Source organism: Oenanthe melanoleuca, chromosome 3 (assembly GCF_029582105.1).
Source record: "Oenanthe melanoleuca isolate GR-GAL-2019-014 chromosome 3, OMel1.0, whole genome shotgun sequence".
In the NCBI taxonomy this organism is placed as follows: Eukaryota; Metazoa; Chordata; class Aves; order Passeriformes; family Muscicapidae; genus Oenanthe; species Oenanthe melanoleuca.
Window position 1 is genome coordinate 31,963,618 of NC_079336.1, and position 22,764 is coordinate 31,986,381.

A 22,764-nucleotide genomic window follows, 5' to 3' on the forward strand; every position below is an offset into this window, starting at 1 on the left:
CTTATCTTCCTGGATCAGTTTTCTCCAAAAAACTGCAGTTGAATGAGAACACTGTTCTCCCAATCCATGAGATTATTAATCCTGTTGAGGGTGTGACTTTGCTTGGGCATTTCCAGTAAAAAGCATCCTCTGAGACGAGCCACACAAAGAAAATGCACTTGGCACAAAGCCAGTGCTTTTGACAAACTCATGGTGTTCCCATGAAAACATGAACCAAGGAATTCTCCTCCCTCTTTGCAAAGGTTAAGACATGCAAATTCAGGCAGCCTCAAGTGCTCTCTGAATGCAGCTGCAGAATATCAGTCCAGGCAGACACCAGAACTGGAGAGAACTCCCATGCACTGTCCTCAGAAGCCACCCCAGGACTGCCGGGCTCCCCTCACTTGTCACTGTCTGTGACCACGGCTCAGTCACACAACACCCACTAAGACCCCATTTCATGTTCCAGGCCTGAGCTGAAATCTATATATGTACTCAAACAGAACACTGTGAGCATTTCAGTCACTTGAATCACATAAATAAAACATGCTTTAAGCAACACCTTGATAAACTAGAGTGCATTCTTCAAGGCTGATCTAAAGAGCAGATTTTCAGCTTCTATTATATTAGTTCCTGCCAGTCCTTACCTGAAGCCATTGCAAAAGTTATCTCTTTTCTCATGTTATTCAGGTGCCACAAAAAAAGGGACAAAAGGTCATGCTAAAGAAATAATATTCTATGTGAGAAATAAAGAGAAAAAAAGAGAACACAAGATAGTGAAAGAGAAATAGAAATACAGAAAGAGAAACAGAGAAAGAAAAACAAAAACAGAAAAAAAAGAACAGAAAGAGAAAAACCTAAGAACAGAAAAAGAAGAAAAAAGAGAAAAGAGAACAGAAAGCAGAATAGTTGCTAGAACAGCCACCCCAGCTGGGGAAAATCTTCATATCCAGCACATTCTTCATGTCCAACTCCCTTCCTCCAGGCAAAGCCTTCAAGAGCTCCTAGTGCTGAAGGACTGTGCTGCAGGTTCTCTGAAAGCTGCTATAAAAATGGCATTTTTTGGTGCCATGATGCATACTAGTTCAGGAAGAATTTTATTGGAAAGCAAAAACTTTCTAGGTAGAGCTTGTGTCAGACAACACTCTCATACAAGAAAAATCTCAACACAAACCCTTAGAGGGACTCCCTAAACTCACAAGAAGTTCTCTGCTGCATCATTGCTAAAAACCCTTTCATTTCAAACATACATGGTGTGTGTGTGAATTTGTTGGCCTTCTACAATTAATAAAGTTCTTTTCAAGGTTAGACACCTGAAACACTACAGAAATAGTCCTTTCCCTCCTGGCATTTTTGAGGTCTGCCACAGCTAGAGACTTGACAGGAGGGGTTCATCTTCTGTATGCTTCAACATCTCACTTGACTAGTGTCCAGCACAACAGGCAATAGAGAGAAAACCTTCCCCTCAGTTTAAGTAGCAAGCTCCTCAGTGGAGTTTTACAAACTTTCCTTGGAGTAAGAATGGATGGAATACATTCCAAGACCATTTGATACTTTAATTGAAGTAACTGTGTCTCTGGTGACAATCTGCAAATCAAGAATTAAGGGTTAAAGTTACTTTATGCCAGTGTACATCTTTTACCTTTATATTTAGAATATGATCTAACAAACTGGTATTCTGTTCTGACTTGTCTTTACATCAGAGCTAGCAATTCTTTGGGTAAGGAGGAGAGTTCAGGCTGCCAAGGGGCTGCAGAACATAATTTCAATTGCAGAACAATCAATGAACATAATCAAGTTGAACACTGTCAAAAGAGCCCAGAGATTTTCTGCATTATTAAAAAAAAAAACAAAAAAAAACGGAGGGGGCAGGAATGGGGACAAAAATGGACACATTTGAAGTTCAAAAGTATTCATATCAAAATATGCAGTTAAAATATCCTATTGCCACTTACAAATGATGCTAACCACAGGGTAGGGGACGTGGAATTCAGTTAAAAAACATATGGTAGGAAGGTATCATCAGGATTTGCAACACAAGCTAAATTAGGAAATCTAGTAATATTTTTGTCAATGCTGTTCTGTGAAGTGTTGTGCAATCAGTCCTTACATGGAAATTCCATTCAATAATACTGTCAGATTAGTCACTAAAAACCTCTATCCTGGAGGAACAAAAGTAGCAAAGGTTCTATAATTGACTGAAGTCTCCCACTTTACTTACATTTTCATTTCAATATACAGTGCAGAAAAGTTATACATTCCTCAAATGTCTTGACACAGTAACAGCAAGTCCTGAAGTTAGTGCAGTATTATTAAAATTTTAAATTGCTTTTTTTCTCCATTTGAATGTGAAAAAATTTGCGAATTTTACTTATCCCTCTATTTTTAAGAGGTTACTGAAGTAGGGAATAATGAATGATGAAGGAGAAAAGACAAAATGCTTAGAGTTGTTCCAAGAAACTGTTTCAGAGGATGGTTCATTTGTCTTTGAGATACAACAAACACTTCACTAGAATCCTTTTGTAAAGTTGTGCTTCTTACATTAAACAGCTGGAATACATCTTGAACTTATATATCTATTACCTAAATACTGTTTTTACTGCAAACTCTGATCTGCTGCATTATGTGAACTAGAACCTGGGAATTCAACCCTGTTTTGGTGCAAGTTAAAGGAGTTAACAAGCCCAGAAATGACAAAATGTAATTAGAGCTGAATTGGCATTACAAAAACAGACCATAAAGTTGGGCATTCGAGCTAGAAAATGCCAGCTTTCTGTGACACATTTTAGCATTAAGAGAGCTGCTCTACCAAAGAGTGGTACACTGATCATTCCTTACTTCTGTTTATGAATATTATGTATAACTAGTGATGATGCCAAACAACCTGTGACAATAGAACCACAACTTGAAAGCAGTCAAGCTCCTCGGCATGGTGGAAACATAAATCCTCTCAAAATTTCAGGAGAATGAGATTTTCAATGGCATTTTGAAAAATAAAGCAAATTAGCAAATTTACAATAAGTTTACATTTGATAACAAATTAGGTTCCCCACCTGGAACTGTTGCTTCTACAGATATTTCTCACATTACATAAACTCTCTTTTAAACCAGAAGATTGTTTCAGCAGGCCCTAAGGCCCTTCAGTGCATCAAGTAAAGCCCTTAATGCAAGTACTATCACCAGTTTAGTGAATGAATTACCAATAGAATTTAAAACAGAATTAAAGCCTATGTCTTTCCTTGCCTCTGTAGCTTAAAAGTGTCTACAGTTCTTGTTTCAGACACAAAAGAAATACCTATCAATTACTCTAGTTACCTAAATCATTAATTATATATAGATAGCATATAAAAGTATACTAACTTTGTATAAATCAAGATTTTACAGTTTATTGCAGTTTTTTTACAATTTTTGTGGGGGTTTTTTTGGTGTAGCTTGACCTGAAATCATTAAGACATATCTACATCACTTTTTTCAAGATTCTTTTATCACACAGTGATCAATTCTTTACATTCATTTTCTGTAGATCTCTTCATTCCAGTTTTCCAGAGTTCACGAGTACTGACATTACTGAGGAAGTACAAGTTCAAACACATCTATACAAACAAGACAAACTAGACAAAATATTGCAAATAAGGCTATCTTTTTTTTTTCTTTTTTTGTATCTATAAATTTGTTTCAACCAGGCACAGAGAACTTTGGAACACAATACTGAAAGCCACCTACGACAATCTTTGCAGCTTAGGTGTTTGCAAATTACAACTTATACATCAATCTTTTATTTCCTCAGCCCTTCAAGTGAATCATCCCCAAACACAGTGGTTCTAAAACTGTACCATATTTACCAGAGTAAGACTACAGATGGGTTAATTAAGTGGCACCACATTCTCTTGAGCTGTGTGCTTTACTTCAAGACAGAGCTGGCTGCTCCAAGGCTGGGCTCATTCACAGCAGTGGCAAACATGCACAGCTGAGCACACAGAGGCACAGCCTGGGGCACAAAAGGAAAACGTGCTGGCTACAGCAACCAGAGAACCAGGACTTGCACATGTAACTTAAGAAAAACTGCATTGTCAAACTGTACTTTTACATGAAGCTCAAGAACAAACTTTTTCCCAGTATTCCCAATTTGCAAGGAAGGTCTGAAGGAGACACCACCCCCCAAACTTTAAAGGTGTTTAATTCTGCACATTCAATTCCACAATAAATCACAAAATAAACACTTGCTTTTCACCTGTTAATTTAACAAAAAAACACTTACAACTTAAGATTAGCAGATACATTCCCAATCTACAGCCTCATGTAACATTACTAATTATAGATGTCATTAAAGAAATGCTCTCAAAACATACATACAATAGATGCTGTGGGTAAAGGACACAGTGAACACATTATTTCATTCTCTCTAACAAATGCCTAGTGATTACGGGCAGTGTTTGAATGCTGATGTTAAAATTACATGATTCTTATCCTTTCAGTCCAGTTTTACTTATAAGAAGAATTACAGTCTCAAAAGTGCACATACAACTGTGAGAACTGTGGAAGGGAGGACTGTGAAGAGTACAAATTAGTGCTTGTTCCACATAGGTGCTGCTATAGGTCCTTGTGGAGCCCTTTCAACAGTCACAAATTCTTCGGGGTTGTCAAAAGCTTCATAGTGGACTAATAAGTCTTGAATAGCACACTCCTCAATCTGGAAAGAAGAAAAGAGCATGTATGTCAGTGTCAGGTCTACATTTACACCACAGGCATGGTTATGAACTGGCTTTACTGGCCCTGAATGCATCAGACCTCCTCATCAGGAAGGAGTAGTAGATGATGCACTCTTCAGACAACTTGAAGAAACCTCACGTTTTCAGGCCCTGATCCTCAAGGGAAACTTGAGGCACCTTGATATCTGCTGGAAAGGCAAGAGAGCTGGACACAAGCACTCTAAAACATCTTCTCATTGGTAAAAAAAATTTTAACACAGATAAATGAAGGAGGTGATCAAGGGAGACATTCTGATGGATCTCATACTCACAAAAGAAAAGGGCTGGTCAGGGATGTGAAGGTTGAAGGCAGCCTTGGCTGCAATGACAATGAGATACTGGAGTTCAGGATCCTGAAAGCTGGGAAAAAGAGAAATAGCAAACAACTTGGGACTTCACAATGGAAGATAATGAAGGTGTCTGCTCAGAAATATTAATGGGATTTGGCCCCAGAAAAAAGAAAGTTTCAGGACTGCTGGTTGATTTTTAAGATCACCTCAGCCAAGCTCAAGAACAGACAATGCCAATGAGCTTCCCAGCCATGTAAGAATGGCAGAAGGGGCACAGCTGAAAAAAACAGCTCCTGACAAAACTCAAACAAAAAGGAAGCATACAAGACATGGAAGCAGAAAGCAGTGACACAGAAGGAAAACAGAGACACTGTGTGACCACACAGGAAAAGAATTAAGAAAGTCAAAGCCCATCTGTGGTGGAATCTGGCAGGGAACATGAAGGGCAACAAAAGAGGCTTCTACAAAAGACAACACGGATCCACTACTGAATGAAAAAGACATGGGAAAGACTGGGGACCTTTATCTTGGTCTTAAGTGTAAAGATCAGTCTCCAGCAATACCAGGCCCTGAAGATCAGAGTTGGCCAAAATGACTGTAACATCACTCTCAAAAAAACCTTTGAAAATTGTTGCAATAAGGGTTAATTCCTGAGGACTAGAAGGAATCAAATGTCATTCCTACCTTCAAGAAGGGCAAGAGAATCTGAGTGACCTCTAGGTGATCTCCAAGAAAGTGGTACAGCTTAATTACTAAATAAGAGTTGAAGTGGACAAGTTTAAGAACAGACCTCATAAATGCCATGGGAGACAGACTGAAAACTGGCTGAACTGGTGATCTCAAATGGTTGTGAACAGTGGCACAGAGTCCAGCTAGAGGCCAATCATCAGCACCAACACTGAGACTAGGGCCAGTACTGTTTAACATCTTCATCAATTAACCACAGGAAGAGACAGAGTGCAGCCTCAGCAAAGTTAAGAGCAGTAGAGAACTGGAAGGAGTGGCTGATATACCACCACATCATCGTGCTGCCACTCAGAAAAACCCAGACCATGCTGGAAAAGTGGGCTACAAGGAACCTCATGAAGTTCAAAAAAGGGAAACACACTAATACACACTGGTAGCTGACAAGCTGGAAAACAGTCTAGCATAAAAGGAACTGGGGTCCTGGTGGATAGTTTAGCCTTTTATCCAGCAGTGCACTCATATGGCAAAGAAAGGTGACAGTCTCCTGTGCTCTGTGAGGGACAACACTGCCAGAGAAGTGAGACAGATGACTCTTCCCCTCTACTCTGCACTGGTGAGACACACTTGAAGGGCTGGGTTCATTACTTGACCTCCCACTACAAGAGAAAGATGGATATAATGAACAGCCCAGTGACATGGCATAAAAACAATTAAGAGCCCAGCACATCTGACACTGAGGAGGTGCTGAGCACACTGCACTTGTTTAGTGTGGATAAACGAAGGCTTAGGGTGATCTTATCAAACTGTATAAATACCTGCTAGGAGAGAATAAAGAGAACTGAGTTGTGCAGTGATAGCCAAAGACAGGAGAAGAGGCAATGGGCACAGATTGAAAAACAGAAAATTGCATTTAAAAATCTTTTTTTTGGGGTCAGAATGGTCCCTGAACAGGTTTTCTGGAGAGGCCATTTGTCTTCATCTTTGCAGATAATCAAACGCTGCTGGGCTTTGAGAAACCTGCTCTAAAGTTACCCTGCTCTAAGCAGGAGTTTGGATTAAACAATTTCCAGAGGTTTCTTCCAAACTCAACCATTCTCTGATGCTGTAAATACATTTATTATGGACTCAGCCATTTTGACTTTAATAGAGGCCTACCTCATCAAACAGCAGTGTGAAGTTATTATTAAATTATATTTAATATCATTATGCAAATGACACGTACTAACACATAACTAATACTATTAACTGATCTCTGAAAGAACCATTGAAAACTCCTTGTGTTACTTTAAAGCAGGAGTAACTTAGCACTTTACCTGGATCAATGCCAAAGGTTTTTCTCTGCTCCTAATAAGAGCAGCTTCTTGCTGGCGTTCTTCCTCTACAATAGCTGAGAACATGACAGGTGCTATCACAGGAGAGCTGGCTGGTGATGCTGCTGACCAAGGACTGAAAAAAAAATAAATAAACAAAAACAACCCAAACAACATTATGAAGCAACATCAAGGTGAGCACAACATACAGTAAAAAAAGTCCCAGAACCTAAGCCACTATAACTTACTTATGACTCTCCTGTGGAGAATCCAGGACATGGTCTTCCAGACCTGGGTTACTTCTAGTGTTGCACCTGGAGACAGGTAGGAAAGGAAAGTAAAGGAAAGTACTGGCAGAGCATTCTCCTACATCATATTGTGAAATACAAAATTGCAGTAGGAAATTACAACAAATGTGTAGGGTTTTGACAGAGGAAAAGCATTAGGATATAATGCTTTTAACTGAAAAATATACTGATTCTCATTTCTAACTACGAGACCCTAATAGAATTTCATCTTGGGCATTAATTCTGGCATTTCCAAACATCTGAGGATTTGAAAAAAAATATTTTCATTTCTAGTTGTTTATTAAAAAAAAAAAAAAAAAAAAAAGGCTTTTCTGCTCTTTTACATGCAAATTAGCCAACTGAGTTATGCACTAACAGCACTACCTATAAAAGTTTGCAATTAATATGAAAGAAGGAAAAATTCAAGATAAAAAGATAAAGATTCAAGATAAAAAAATTAAACTGTCCTGCATTCAAATGAAGTGTTTCACGCAGAAGAGCCAGTGCAGCAATCTCACTAGAGTAAATTATTTGAGTGTAAACCTATAAATTATGGACTTTCAGTCCATTTCCTGTAACTACCTCTCACATTCACAAGAACAGCATAAAACTAAAATTAACAGAATATTTTATTCAGTCACTAAATGTTAATCCCTCAGCAAAAAGAAGTTCACATTTGTTACACTGTATTCATTAAGAGACAAGAATATTTGTCAGAAAAATCCTACACCAGGAAGAGAGGGCCCTATTCTCATGATTTTATACCTATCTTTGACAGGATAGTTTCGTAATTTCCAGAACCTTACAAAAGTGTTACGAAATGCTGGCAAACATTTTTTGAATTATTCTCTGCCACTGCAAACAACTCTAAGGGTGTTGCTTTTTCAATAAATCACTCTCAGTTTTCCTTAACACTTTGGTAATCCTTTGTAAGTGACCACAAGCTCTTGCATAAAACAGGAAAAAAAAAAATCTATAGAAAGTTAAGAGAATTCCAGTAATTACCAAGTTCTCTGTCTGAAATATTTTCCCCAGAACATAATTCCAAGAATAACAAAAAACATGACTCCCCTACCACTAAGTAGTAAGAGCAAGATCTCAAAAAATCTGAAATCTAACTAACATCCATCATCAAAAACGGATTTAAAATAATCGTGTTGAGCTTTTTGTCACAAAACATAATTTTCCCCACAAAACAAACAATGCACATTGCCAGGTCATGCATCCTTGTACTCAGTCTGAAAAATATGGACTGAGTAAATGGACTATGAGATGGGTGGAAAATGGTCTGGAAGGATTAGCTGTACAAAGTCCAACTGGAAACCAAGTACTAGTGGGGGTCCTCAGGGACTGATACTGGAACCAATTCTATTAAGCATGTTTGGTAGAACAGAATAGAATATAACAGACCCTCAGCAAGCCACAGCTGGCTGTGGAGAGGCTGGGGATGGTGCACATTCTGGATGCCAGGGTGCCTTTCAGAAGCCCTCAAGAGGCTGGAGAAATGGGCAACGAGAACCAATGAATTTCAGAGGCAAGTGCAAAGTGCTGTATTTGGAAGAGAACAGCCCTATGAGGCAGTACAGGCTGGGACTGACTGGCTAGAAAGCAGCAGAGAGAAAGCAGAACCTGCAGAATCCTGGCTGGCAACTAGTGGAAGATGTTACCAGCCAGTGCCTCTGCAGCAGAGACAGCCAACTGCATGCTGGGCTGTGCTAGCAATACTGCAGCAAGGCAGCCAGATGAAGTGATTCCTCCCCTTTATTCCTGTACATACAGAGTATCATTCTCAGGTTTGGGCTCCTCAATACAAGAAGGATGCTGTCAAATTAGAACAAATCCAGGATTAGAAAGAATGTGTTTTGTTAATCCTAAAGGGGGGCAGCAAGGAGGCGTATCTCACTGCTGTCTTCAACTACATGACTGCAGGATAAAGAAAAGATCAAGCAAGAATCTTCTTAGAGGTGCACAATGACAGATTAGAGGCAATACACAAGACAGGCAAAATAGTAAATCCCAGATAAATAAAAGGGAAAATAAAAATACCATATAGAGATGATTATCCACTGAACCCTGCTGCCAAAAAAGTCTGGGTATCTTCACACTTGGAAGCAGTCACAACTCAACCAGACCAGGTCCTGAGTAACATGATCTAGTTTGACTTACTTTGAGCAAGAGGCTAAACTAGAGAATCAAAATTATTCTGTGATTTCAAAGCAGGGCACTGTTTTTAGTTGCATCCAGCTCTGAGGTCCTCAGCACAAAAAAAAAAAACCATGGACCTTGGTGCAAGTCCAAATGAGGCCACCAAGGTATGGAGCACCTCTCCATTCAGGGAAAAACTGAGAGAATTGGGTTTGTTCAGCCTGGAAAAAAGAAGGCTTCAGAGTGACATAATTGTTGCCTTCTAATACATGAAGAGACCCTGCAAGAAAGGTGCACAGGTAATGTTGACAAGGCTTCAAACTAAAAGAGTGCAGGTTTAGTTTAGATATTAGGAGGAACTTCACTGTGAAGGTGGTGTGGCACTGGAACAGGTCTCTCAGGGAAGCTGTGGATGCCCCACACCTGCAAGTGTTAGGGGCCAAGCTGGATGGAGCCCTGAGGAACCTGCTCTAGTGGGAGGTGTCCCTTACCCTGGCAGGAGGGCTGGAACGAGATGATCTTGAAAGTCCCTTCCAACTCAAACCATTCTATGATAAATTAGCTTCCAGCTTTTACTGCATTTAAAGATAACAACATTAAAAAGCAGAAAAGAACCAAAGAAAAGGAAGACAAACAGGAGATGGAGGCAGTCATCTGTTCTTTTATACTGACAGTATCTCTCAATTTAATCTCTTTTTCCACCTGCTTTAATAATACTCCCCTTCCAGCACATTTGACAGTAACTGATTTGACAGCTAAATTCTTATTACCATTCCCAATCCAAAGAAGTCATAGCACTGCTACAAATGAACCCAATTGGACTGTTACACTTAACAAACCCGATGACTTCTATACAAACAAACAAGTCAAAAAACCCAAATAACAACAAAAAAAATCACCTCAACAGTAATCTTCCAAAACTGGAATTAACAGTTCCAGCATCACAGCATACTCTAGTGATCAGTTAAAAGGTAAGTAAATACCTGTGTCATCTCCCTCATTTAAAGCCAGTGGAGCTTTAAAATGTAGGAAGAAGTCCAGGTATTTTGAAGCAGTTTGTACATATGTACATCTGTGTTTCTTGCTAACAAGACACTCAGTCCAGATATAAAATCAACTGCAGATATTTCAACATGCTAAATTAATTCCTCAGCTGGCATCAAAATGACTAGGAGAAATGTGAGGCTAGCACACACAGGAAAATGGAAAAAAAGCTACAAAAATATAGAACTTGGAAACCTGGAAGTCTTAGAAATTAAGACTGATGCAGACATATAAATGGTTCTGCATGGAAATAAACCAGCCAAGTATCATCAGTACTGAACCAACCTGATTAACTCAGTTGGCTGAACTTGCCATGACTCTTGTGCAGCCACCAAAATGTCCCAGCCCTCAGCTCCCCAGTGGTTCTTGAGTATTTGTTCATGAGACGCCAGGTCAGGTTTGGTGCCTCCCTGATCTAATAACTGCTCTCAGAAAAAGAAGACAAAGCCTGGTCTCCTACAGAACCCTCCTGGGTTTTTCTATACCATTTGAATCATGTGCTACATATTAGCTCGTTATTAGCCATGACAGAACTAGGCCATTCCCACACAAAGCTGCAAATACTTGTTTCCACTAAGACTCTTCACTGCTCCCTGGAGTAACACAGTGAAGACAACTCAGGCTGCCACAACTAAGTTATGTCAGGCCTATGTTTTTAGCTTGGACTATGAGCTACACATGCACAGCATAACTCCCAAGGCTGAGGTGGCCCTGGAAACCATGCAGCCATATTCATGCACCCCAGCTCTTGGGATGATCTGCCTCTGGATTAAATGCAGTTCAAATTACCACAATTCATTACGTGGTTTACCTAAAAAAAAAATTCTGTATTGCAAAAATTGGAAGGTGATGGTACATAGAAGAAAGAATGCTTATGTCACGATCCAAAATACTCTCATCCAGTGATCTAAGAAAATGATCAGCTCAATTAGTGCACAGCTTATCCAAAGGAGAAGGACAAAGCAGGAACATTAAGTAATGCAATTGTCTTCAGTATTCCATCACCAAGTCTAACATTAACAGGTGACAACTGCTTATGTTCTTCATTTTTGTAATTCCTTCCCTTAAAAAGGAAGGGGTAAGGATGTGGATAATTAATCTTCACAGAAATAGCACTTAAATGACACAGGTAAAAATCACAGCCTACTGTGACAAAACTGTACAGTCAAAAATAAAATAGAAATCCACTCCTAAGATTCAGATAGAGGAACTAGTCATCTAGGCTCTTTACACCTAATAGAAAGAAATAAGCATCTTCAGACACAATTCGAAAACAACCTGAAATAGCTTTGGAGGGGCCTTCTTTTCAAAGTGATGGTAGTCAATTTAGCCATCTACTAGGCTTCCACTAGCTTAATGTGTCATCTTCATTTAATGTATTAGACCTGGATTCAGCTCGAATAGTGCACTTTGAGAGTGTGCAGACTGGCCAGGCTGCGAAGACGAGACAGGGCAATGGAAAAGAAATTACTTTATGAAGATCACAGAGCTGTTGTGACAAAGCTAATAATAGGATCCAGTGCAAATTCTCTTATCATGAGCTCTTGGAATCTCCCATATGATGAAAAGTTTTATTATTGTCCTAGAAACTAAATGAACAATACTGTTCTTCAGATTTGTGTTTCTCATGTTTCCACACCTCCACTCACCACAGTAAAGCTCACTTCAGCTTTATCATTCTGTTCCTGAGGAATGCGTCCCCATCACACACACTCCAAATGCCTCCTACCTCTCTCCTCAGACACTATCCCACACACAACGTTCCTACACTTCTACCCTCATTTTATTCTTTATATAGCCGTAAAACATGTAATACTTCTGTCCTATGGAAATACCAGTTTTTAGACTGAACAACCAAAAGCGAAGCCCAGCAAAACTTTCTTTTCCCCACAGAGAAGTCAGTTACTGGAGGACAATGGAACAGGAGTTCATAAGAAATACAGCTGGATAATGACACAGCTCCTTGTGCACCAACAGCTCTGCAAACTTCTCCCTCAGCACAGCTGTGTAAACTTGGGTCAGGCAGCTCTAAAGCTGTGTTGTAAGAAGAGTGTTGTGAGGGATTACAGAAGCTCCCCTGCCTTACTCAAGAGCTGCATTTAAGCTCAGTCCCTCAGGCCCTTCTTGAGCTATGCTGCAGCTATGGCCAAGCCCAGCTTTGCTGTTCCTGAGCTTGACTGGATTTGCAGGTTTGACGTCAACCTTGCCTGATCCCAATGCACCTGTCTGTGCTCACTGACTGTGGCTCATCCTGGTTTCTGCCACACAGCCTGCCCTGCTCACCTCCCACAGGCACACCAGGGCTGTGCCTTTGCCAGGGAAGGCACCAGTCAGCCAGCTGTGCTGTCACACTTGGCTTCCCTACCACTGTGGGTCAGCTGGGCTGCAGTGCTTCCAGATACTAGGTGGTAAAGTCTGTAAGATTTCCAGGCTCTCTGTTCTGTAAATATATTTGAAATGTCTAGCATTCAAAGCTACTGATGACAGGGGGAAGGAACGCAGGTAGGTGGACAGTTCAGTCATACAGACCTTAAAGAATAAGGCTGGGATTCTTTCCTCAGCTTAGGCAGTTATTTTAACCCAGAACAGTGGTTCTATTGGAGGTAGCAAGAAGATGCACAGCTAAAATGTTTTGACCAAAGAGCAATATTGTCTAATAACTACAGGTATAATTTACATGTGCCTTCTGTCTTTAGAACTGTAGCCCCACAGTAATTACAAAATACAGACATAACTAGTGCACCAATGTTTCTGTAAGATTGCTTAATCCATGAAAAACTGCACTTAAACAATTAAGTCATCTTATAAGAAAACTCAGATTAGGAAATGCCAGAACTGTGTTTGAATAAACTAGTATTATGCATTCAGTAGTTACACAGAAATACGTCTTAGCAAAATGTTTCATGAATGCCATATCTGAATGCTCATGAATACCTAATTTCTACAGGTTAGAAAATACAGGTTTATCATTTTATACATACATACATATGCAAACAAACTCATACAGACATATTTTGTTTGGAGCCTGAAACTATAGATATATAGGTATAGATGATGATATAGATGACGATACAGATATAGATATAGATATACGTGATATAGATCCATCTATTCGGATACAAAAACTTTGACCCTGAAACAAAGTACTAGCAGTGGCATTAAATGGCTTAAATCCTTAAGCTTCCTATTCTTAAGAGTATTCCAATCTTATTAACAGAATTATCAGAAGAATGCTCTTTTTAAATGACAATTTTATTCTTTCTTATTTCAGCAGAATTTAACAGGTCATTGTGCTTCTTGTATAATAGTTGACCAATTAGAAAAACTGCATTCTTACCTTATGGTGTTTTGGACTGATGAATCCTCAGATCCTTTATATCTACATCTTTTAATACTAGTACCAGGTGAATTATTCACACTCATACACTTTTCTTCTTCCATCACAAGATCACGGAATGACTTTGGCAAGGCAGAATGTAATGAAGATGACCTTTTTAAAAACAAAAATGAAACAAAACCACTTCACTTTATAAGATTCCATATTATTCCATGATTCAGATAGCAAAGAGACCTTTCTACTTTCTAAAAATACATTATTACTTAGATTTTGTATACTGCCATTATCCTGCTAGACTCTATTTGCTAAAATGCATTTTAGGTCATATATTTAAAGAACAGGAAATAAATATCTATGAGAACAGAGGAAGCCAGTATTTTTGAAATTTCTTTAGAATAAAAAAAAAAAAATCAAACCCCAACCTCCCCACCTATTCCCGCCATCTCATCCTCTTATAAAGCAGATTTTTTTTTTCATAGATGGCTTGTCTTAGATAAGCTGTACCTTTTCTGAGAGTTCTAGTCCTTGAAAAGTATTTTCATAAATCACAGTGCTCCAGGTACTGTCGATCTAACACAGGCAGTTTACCACCATGAAAGTCAAGTATAGCTGATCTTTTCTTCCCAAGATACTAAATGAGTTACTCATATCTGCTGGAGGCTCTATAAATCCTTTAATCCACAGTGAAGGTCAACAGAACTGATATCCTTCATTTTCTTTTACTTGTCCAAGCACAAGTTACTAAATTAGATACTGCATATTATCTTTCAAAAATAAACTATTAATAAAATATAGTAATTTAGCATCTTAGGTATTATGAACACTTCCCAAACCCAAAGCCTTTCTGTTTACAGAACTCAAGGCAGTAATCACTAGTACTTGTCTTAGCTATCAAGGCTTTGGAATTAATTCTTCATATATTTGCTTACATTTGACTTTACTAAGCATAGCAGTCTCATATATTGCAAAATACACAAAATGTATTCTGAAAGAACAGCTCTGCTTATTATCTCCTCAAGGAAACAAGAGACCATTTATAAAAACTGCTGAAGTAAAACAATCTCTTTATACAATGCCAATTGTTTGTGCAACTGCCATAAGAAGAGCAGCATCTAAAGTCAAAGACTTTCAAACTACATCTAGGTGGGACACAATTTAAGGTAACAAATATAAAGGCATTTTAAAAGTTCAACATTGTATCTGACACATTACAAGGAAAGCATCTAAAATCTCTGCATGATGTCTGATGTTAGACCACCCTGACTTAAGTTTGGATCTTTTTTTTTGAAATTTAAATATTTGGTAAGCAGCACAGAAGACATAGAAAACAGAATGGGAACCTCCAGGTAGAGGGGCTCAGAGTCATTTTGCACATCTTCTACTCCTACCACCAGCTGGCACACAGAAATTCAGCCAAGTGTTTGACCAGACCTCCTCCACAACTATTATACTGAGTCCATGGACCATGGGATCTGCTGTCACAAAACCCGCTTCTGCTACTAACATTTTAAGTAGCCTACTTTAATTTGATCTACCCATTTCCATGAATATTCTGTATTGCAACAGAGAGCCAAAAAAACCCAAAACCAACCCACAAACAACATCTCCGAAAAAAAATCAACTGTGTCATTCTCAGTTTGTGAGCCCACCCAAAACAATTATTTGTGGCTTAAAATTATTTGTCTGAAAAGTGGTACAGAGATTTCCTAACATGTAACAACTCTAAATTTCAGCTTTTCCTGTCTGATAAATTGTCATTTTTATCTAATTTGCAAAACTAGCAAAACTAATTTATACTTTTTTTTTTAAGTGGAATATGACTAAGTTTCTCTAAGCTGTAACTGCAAACCATCAAAGCATGGAGTTCCAAAACAACTGATGATGTTAAGAATAAGCTGGAATACTGTCAAACCAACAACCTAGACACCAGGATACACAATTGTTAATTCTCAAGAGAGACTTCAAATTTCTTCATGCCTCTGGTCTTGAAAAGCCATAGACTCTCCTGAGCTTAAAAAAGGCCCAAAACAAGCAAGCAAGACTCAGACACCCTTGATCAAAGTAGGTTTAGAGAACTAATAAAGTCAGCATGCAGTCAACTTCATACATTTTTTCAAAGTATTACTAGAGCTATATTTTATTTTCCCCTTCTAACTCTCACTTTTCTTCAAAGAAGGAAATACAGGTTCAGTTTCCCCAAAAATTATGAAACTGGGGGTTTCGCCTGGTAGAAAAGGTAGGGCATAGTGTATGACAGACTTTCAGTCAACCAAAAAAAGCCAGAAGGTCCCACACCCTTCTGGCAAGTGTGCTTCACTGCATTCAACATCCAAGTTGAATATCTGATTTCACTGGAACACAAGTTCTATGGCTTTTGACAATATTGCATGTGTGGAAAGCTCAATCGACTGCCAAACGCACTTAATACTCCACTGTGAATTTAAAAGACTAACTCTGCAAATGTAATATTAGAGTAGATGAGTAGATGAGTAATACAACCATTCTACCTTACACACAAAAATACTTTGAACAACTAGCAGGGGCAATCAAATAATTGATTGCTTGCCTAAAGCAGCTTGAAGTTTATTCAATAAATGTTTTCTTCCAGCAGCGATGCCTAATTTTAAAAATTCATATAGCTCCCACTGGTTCTGTGCTTGAACTCTGAGCTACCGGCATTTTCCAGATTGGCAGCCAGAGGAACGCAGGAGGAACGTGTGGAATCACGCACAGTGACCACATGAGCATTAGATTGGATTCCATCCTCCTGAAATATACTCTAGCCTTTCCACCTAAGACGGTTTGTGTAACACAGCAGGCCCAGCTCTTTCCAAAAACTGTTTAATCAGAACCTTAAGAGCACAATATACTTTTTGGAGACATTTATCTAAGGATATTCAAAAATCAATCTTTATTTGCTTTTTAAAGCAAGAAACAAGTCACAGACAGTTTGCAGTTCAGGTAAGACCCAACAGGTAAAGAATTATCTATCAGAAAGTAGAAGAATAGTATGAATAAGTCAAACCATTCAGGCAGGACCTGCCTTTTTTAAACCTCTGCTGGCTGGACCTGAAACCTGGTTGTCCTGCACATGCCATGTTAAGGCACTAAGGATTTTCTGGCCCACAAGCCTCCCTGGAGTTGAGGTCAGGCTCACAGCCTGTAGTTCCCCACGTTCCTCTTCCGATCCTTCTTTAGAAGGATGTCATATTGGCTCACCTCCAGTCACCTGGGCCCTCTCTACTTGACCAGGGCTGCTGGTAAATGATTCAAAGTGGCTCAGTGGTCACCTTCACCAGCTCCCTCTGTACCTTTGGGTTAATCCCATCAAGCCCCATGGATCTTTGTGTGTCTAAGAGGTGTTGCAGGTGTAGCACTGACCACGTTATCCACTTGAATTACGGGGGCTTCATTCCAGCCCATGGGGCTGGATACCTGGAGATTGACTGATCTTACTGTTAAAGACTGAAGCAAAAAAGACATCAGGTGTCTCAAGATTTCCTTCATACTTTGTCATCACACCTGATAAAAGGATGCAGATTCTCTTTCACCTTAATTTTACTTCTATAAAGAATTTTCTTTATTTTTTAGTATTTTTATATTGCATTGTCTTTACAGATAATTATAACATTAGTAGTAAGATTACAAATAGTGGATGGAATATTATTTTTTAAATATAATAAAGGATAGAATAATTCAGTGTTTGCTGTGCTCATGAATATGTGACTCAACCATCAGTTTCTCCTAGCAAATTTTAAGCCTCAGAGCTGTAACAGCCCTGTGACACCTCCATTAGCTAAGGCAAATAATTTACCTGCAGCTTGACCTGCAGAATCACCTGTGTAAACCAGGCAGCATGTTATTCAAAGCATTTGAGAGGACCAGTTTTAAGGGAACAAATTCATCCACTCACTAGACTTCAGAAGATGAATCTTGAAAACCTTGCCTCCTTTTGTCAAGGTCTCAATTACTGTTCAGAGATCAGGAAGAATCTGAATCCTTAAGTGCAAACCAACTCACTGTCTTTCCTTTTTAAAATAAAATTGTGGACATTACCCAATATTATATCAGAACAAATTTAAGGGATTGGGGGAGTAAATGAGACCCTAAATTTTAGTATTAGGTGTACATGGATGAAAATCAGTTGAGAAGACAGAAAGGTTAAGAGTGACTGTGATGGGTATGCCGAAACCTTTGCTCCAAGGTACAATCAAGTAAGCTACAGAGAGAAGAGACTGGTAGTTCTTCTAGGGTAACAGTACAAAAGTAACCTGCAATTAAAATCCTTGAACAGAGAAAACTGGAGAAATGGCCACATTTACTTAAATGAACTTTAAATGAACATTTACTTCCTGCTTAGAGCATGCAAATAGGTATTTATCCTGTAATAATTAAACCCATTAAATTTATATAGTTTGAAGCTTCTACATTTTTGTTTATGCATTTAACCAATAGCAACACTAAAAGTGAAGAATAAAGCATGACTTGGGCTAGCACCTTATTATGTTTGTTATAAACCTAGTCCACTGAACAGATGATACAGTATTTTTGTATTTGATACTAAGATATTAACTCAAACCCTTAAATTGTATCTCATCAGCATTCAAGTAATTTTAAACCTCCTATGCATCCTCACACCATAAAAACTTTTAGAAGTATCCAATGCTCCCTCCAGCTCCAAGACACCTAAGCAACTTTGTTATCCCTAATTTGGGTCAATTTTGCACTAGTCCAAAGTCATTCCAGATCTTCTCCCAAGAAGGGCTAACATTTTTCTTTATGTTTTTGACAGGAAAAGAACATCATTCATAATGGTTTCCAATAAACTCTTCCTAACTAAGCTTCAGAGCTTGTTCTCAATGTTCTTCTTCTATGATTTACTTAGACACCATCCGCAAATCAACTATCGTACACAGGAAAACACCAGATGAGATGCAGTCTTCTGACTCAGAGCAAAATTTCAAAGAACTGTTAAACTGCAACAACTGCATTTCCCTACCCTCTTTGAATTTCTAGATTACTTCCAAATGTAGATACAAATAGTTCAGTTTGCCTATTCAATGTAAAAACTCTCCAAAGTAAAAGAATTGATATTTGATTTATAACATACCATGCATTCCCTAGTTTTGCAACCTTTGTGGGTGGAGGTGGTGCAGCAACTAGAGTGGTAGGCTCTGGGCTGCTAGCTACTGATCCACTATCTTTTGCTGCCAGGGCAATCATTTTCCTTTGCTTCTGAGAAAGCTTGATTCCATGAGACACCATTCTGCTGTGAATGAACAATGCAAAAAAGAAGATGTAAGACCAGTGACGTCAGAGATGACTCACCTTTAATCCTGTAAATTAAACTGAGAAATAACTTATTTCCTAAACAAAAATACTTTTGCTTAGAGTGCCAAAAAGCAAAGGGGGGCAAGGGCTCAGGTGGCTGGGAAGGAAAAAAAAAAAAAAAAGCATCAATTAATATCAAGACTGACAGAAAGAAAAGCATTGTAGGAGTATTCTTCACATAGATGTTCATATATGAAAACATGCAGAGTAGGAATCAAGTCACCAAAAGAGGACTACCACCAGATTAAGACTATCTTCTAATCTTGTGATTTTTTAGAGACTGTCGAGCTTAGCACCCTTAAACCAAAAATATTCATGCATTAAAACAATTTTTTACAACAGCATAGAGTCATTTCTTCTATCTGTAATAATTTTCTAAGCTACTTGGATTCTTCAGTCTTGGCTGTTTTGTTTGCAGTTTCTGAATCTGTCCAGCAACCAAGCCTTTATCAGGTCCCATGAGTACTGTCCTAACTTCTTTACAAGAAAGCCACACCTCAAAAGCCATGAGAGTCATCTCCTATTCTCTTCCATATGTCACCACTTAAACAACACTAGGTTTAATACAGTGCCTTGTTAAAAAGCACATTAATCTCCCTACATCTTTTGGGATGCTTCTACAAGAAGGAACCACACTTGCTTCTGTCTGAAGAACTGTCAACATCAAGACATGGGTTCTGGGACAGGTCAGAGAGTGCAAGACAAGAAATGAACTCCTCAAATCCAGTATTCAAGCACAAGTAATTTCCAAAGTCCTATGGACAAGAATTAATTCATTTTGGTCAGAAACAGAAAGGCTTAGCAGGACAGGCCACTTATTTAAGATACTAGCTCACTTGCTCTTTTGCAGTACTTGACAAAACAAGACTAGAGTAAAACAAAGGGATACATTTTGTATGCTCAAAGAAAAACAACATAATGAAGTAAACAAAGCTGTTCAAAACCAAATAGGACAACTTTTCTCCTGCTTTTTTTAAACTGAATGGCCTAAACCACTAAGTAAATTCATAACAACCTAGCCTATCACACTTTTTTATAGATTTTGGTTTTTTACCAACCTTGAATTTGCCTTTGGCGTGGTTCCACACTTCTGCATACTTTCTTCAATTTCCATGATGGTTCTCAGATCCATAGCAGGAGGGCTGGCAGGGCTAAATAAAAAATAAAAAGTTACCTTACAAGGCACTGATTTTTACTTACATTCCACAGTTCCAGCCCTCACTGAAATCCTCTAAATCATACATAGGATTGGTAACTGGTTGTATAATTTATGTCTGTTTCCTCAATTATGGCAAACCTCAAATAAAATGTTTCTGACAAAACTTTTATAAATATATACATTTTTAAGAGCACACTATAAAAATACTTTCAAGACTCATTATACTATGAAACAAAAAGATATGAACTATGATTACTTTAAAAAAATTAGATTCCTAAAAAAATTAGATACCTCAAACTATGATTACTTCAAAAAAATTAGATAGCTAAACAGGGATACTTATTTAGTAGTAAAAATGCTCATGCTAAGTTATAGAGAGGCACTGCTCGCAGCTCTGTCCTGAAGGCTGAATTAGATCTCTTTGAAGTACAGGATTAAAATTATTTCACATGATAAACAAAACAGTTTTTGCAGTCAGAGCACTACACAACATCAAGAACATTCTCAAACTTCATGTATCAGTTTCTTTTTCATACATAATTTTACACTTTCACAGAAATGAGCATGAATTAAATCTAGACATTCCCAAGCTTTACAAAAAACTATAAATTGAAATATGTGAACTTAAAGGCATCTGCAAACTAAGCTGCATTATAACTCGATTCAAAGACAGGCTTTGAAATAAAATATAACCAGCACTTTCTCCATCTCTCCCTTAAAGATAAAAAATAAACTCATTTTTTCTATTGTTGTACCTGTTAAACCTGTGGTGTTGACTTTTACAGCCCGTTTTAGTCTAAATGCCTAAAAAATCTTGAAGTACAGTGGAGCTTCTAAAGCCTTCAAACACAGTATGATTCAAAAAAACTCTCAAGTATTTTACACAGTATTAACCAAGTAGGTGTTAAAAAACAGATATTAGAAGTACAGACTGGAAGAAATTAAAAAATAAGAATAATAAATATAGCATTACTTTTCTCAATTAGTAATTATTAAATTACCAAAATGTTGAGTTCATGTGTCAAGTAATGTACGACCATTTTGAAGAGCAGATAGCTTTTAATCTGAATAGAACATTATTAGCTTTCACTACCAAGTGTAAAACAGTGACTGTAAGTATTACTGCACCTGAAGCTGGTTGCTACCCAATTGGGAGAGCTTGCAGAGTTGGGTCTGGCACTGGGAATGGACTGAGGAACAGACTGCGTCAATGCTGATGCTCCCTTGTATGACTTCATCTCCTTATTGGGGTGAGAGGCTTTCATAACATGACTGCATACTTTGTCCTTCATCTAAAAATCAGGCAGAAAATTGTTGAACAAACACTACAAACACTAAATTTTATTTTCTTAATCAAATAAACAATAACTCCTCAAAGTTGTCTACTCCATTGTAAGTATAACAGCTTCACAGAAAGACTCTAAAATATAAACTCTGCTTTTGAAGGACTAGTTAAACACAAACAAAAAGATTTCTAAGAGGAAATCCAACCTCAGTCCTTTCTGGATGAAATCCTTTTGTGAAGTCAGGGGACTGCAAGTCTCTGGGACTACTCACTCCTGCATAACTACCTTCGGAGTCAGATGTTAAGAGTTCTGGAAGTGATTCTACTGAGTTAGCTTTATCCAATTTCACTGAGCCTAGAAATAAGAAAAGATAGTAGAACTATTAAATCATGAGAGCCAGACTTAACAAACATAAATGCTTAACAAACACAGAAATTATTCACTCCATATGATGAATATAAAACCACCACAGTTTACCTAGTCCAGAATACTAGCCAGTGGTAAGTATAAGCAGATTTTAGGCTATCCTAAATATTTTTTCAGAATAACATTACTCCCAGTTTTCTTCCTCCGTCTCACAAGATATAAATAACAGCAGCACTTTTCCTTTTAATTCTTTTACCATCTTTTCAATAAAAAGTGGCTAATTTATGTTTCAGGAAAAAAAAACTTACAATGAATTAACAGAAATGTTCCACTTACTAAAATCACATGAGAAAATGTGCATTATGTTTATTTGATAGAAGTTCATGTTTTTATCTGAACTTTGGGCAAACTTCATATGACAAACACCATTTAAAAAAAACCCTTAATCTTAAGAATTCACTATTTAAATTGAACTATAGAGTTCCATAGAAAAGAAATAATCTTTCTAAGATTTCTTTCTTGAAATATAGAAATTACATTGCATATTACACTTCATGTTCCATTTTTATACCTGAAAGGAATCTCTTTCCCACTGACCTGTAGAGGCAGGACTCTGAATAATATCTGATAGATTATATCCTCCAGAGCTGTCAGACCGTTTTCGTGGCTTCTTTTTTGCCTTAGTTTTTGCTTTTTTGAAAAGGGCTTCCCTAATAGGGAAAAAAACAAAACAAAAAAACCAAAAAAACAAAAAAAAAACCAAAACCAAAAACAAAAACAAAACAAAAAAAAAAA

The 22,764-nt window shown here is 37.9% G+C and overlaps 1 protein-coding gene across 3 annotated transcripts in view; it reads right to left on the minus strand.

Annotated features, from left to right (window-relative positions):
* Window positions 1-3,339: 3,339 nt before the first annotated feature.
* IBTK (inhibitor of Bruton tyrosine kinase) overlaps window positions 3,340-22,764 on the minus strand; it is a 54,464-nt gene continuing 35,039 nt past the window's right edge. The window contains exons 21-29 of one of the 3 annotated variants that reach the window (XM_056487570.1): window positions 22,567-22,679; window positions 21,809-21,957; window positions 21,446-21,609; window positions 20,217-20,309; window positions 18,938-19,093; window positions 13,828-13,980; window positions 7,263-7,328; window positions 7,018-7,150; window positions 3,340-4,669 (exon numbers count right to left, since the gene is read on the minus strand). In XM_056487570.1, coding sequence (XP_056343545.1) covers window positions 4,544-4,669; window positions 7,018-7,150; window positions 7,263-7,328; window positions 13,828-13,980; window positions 18,938-19,093; window positions 20,217-20,309; window positions 21,446-21,609; window positions 21,809-21,957; window positions 22,567-22,679 — 1,153 coding nt within the window. In that variant the 3' untranslated portion in view covers window positions 3,340-4,543. Of the gene's footprint in view, window positions 4,670-7,017; window positions 7,151-7,262; window positions 7,329-13,827; window positions 13,981-18,937; window positions 19,097-20,216; window positions 20,310-21,445; window positions 21,610-21,808; window positions 21,958-22,566; window positions 22,680-22,764 lie in introns of all 3 variants that reach the window. The other 2 variants (XM_056487569.1, XM_056487571.1) reach the window with 2 other exon arrangements.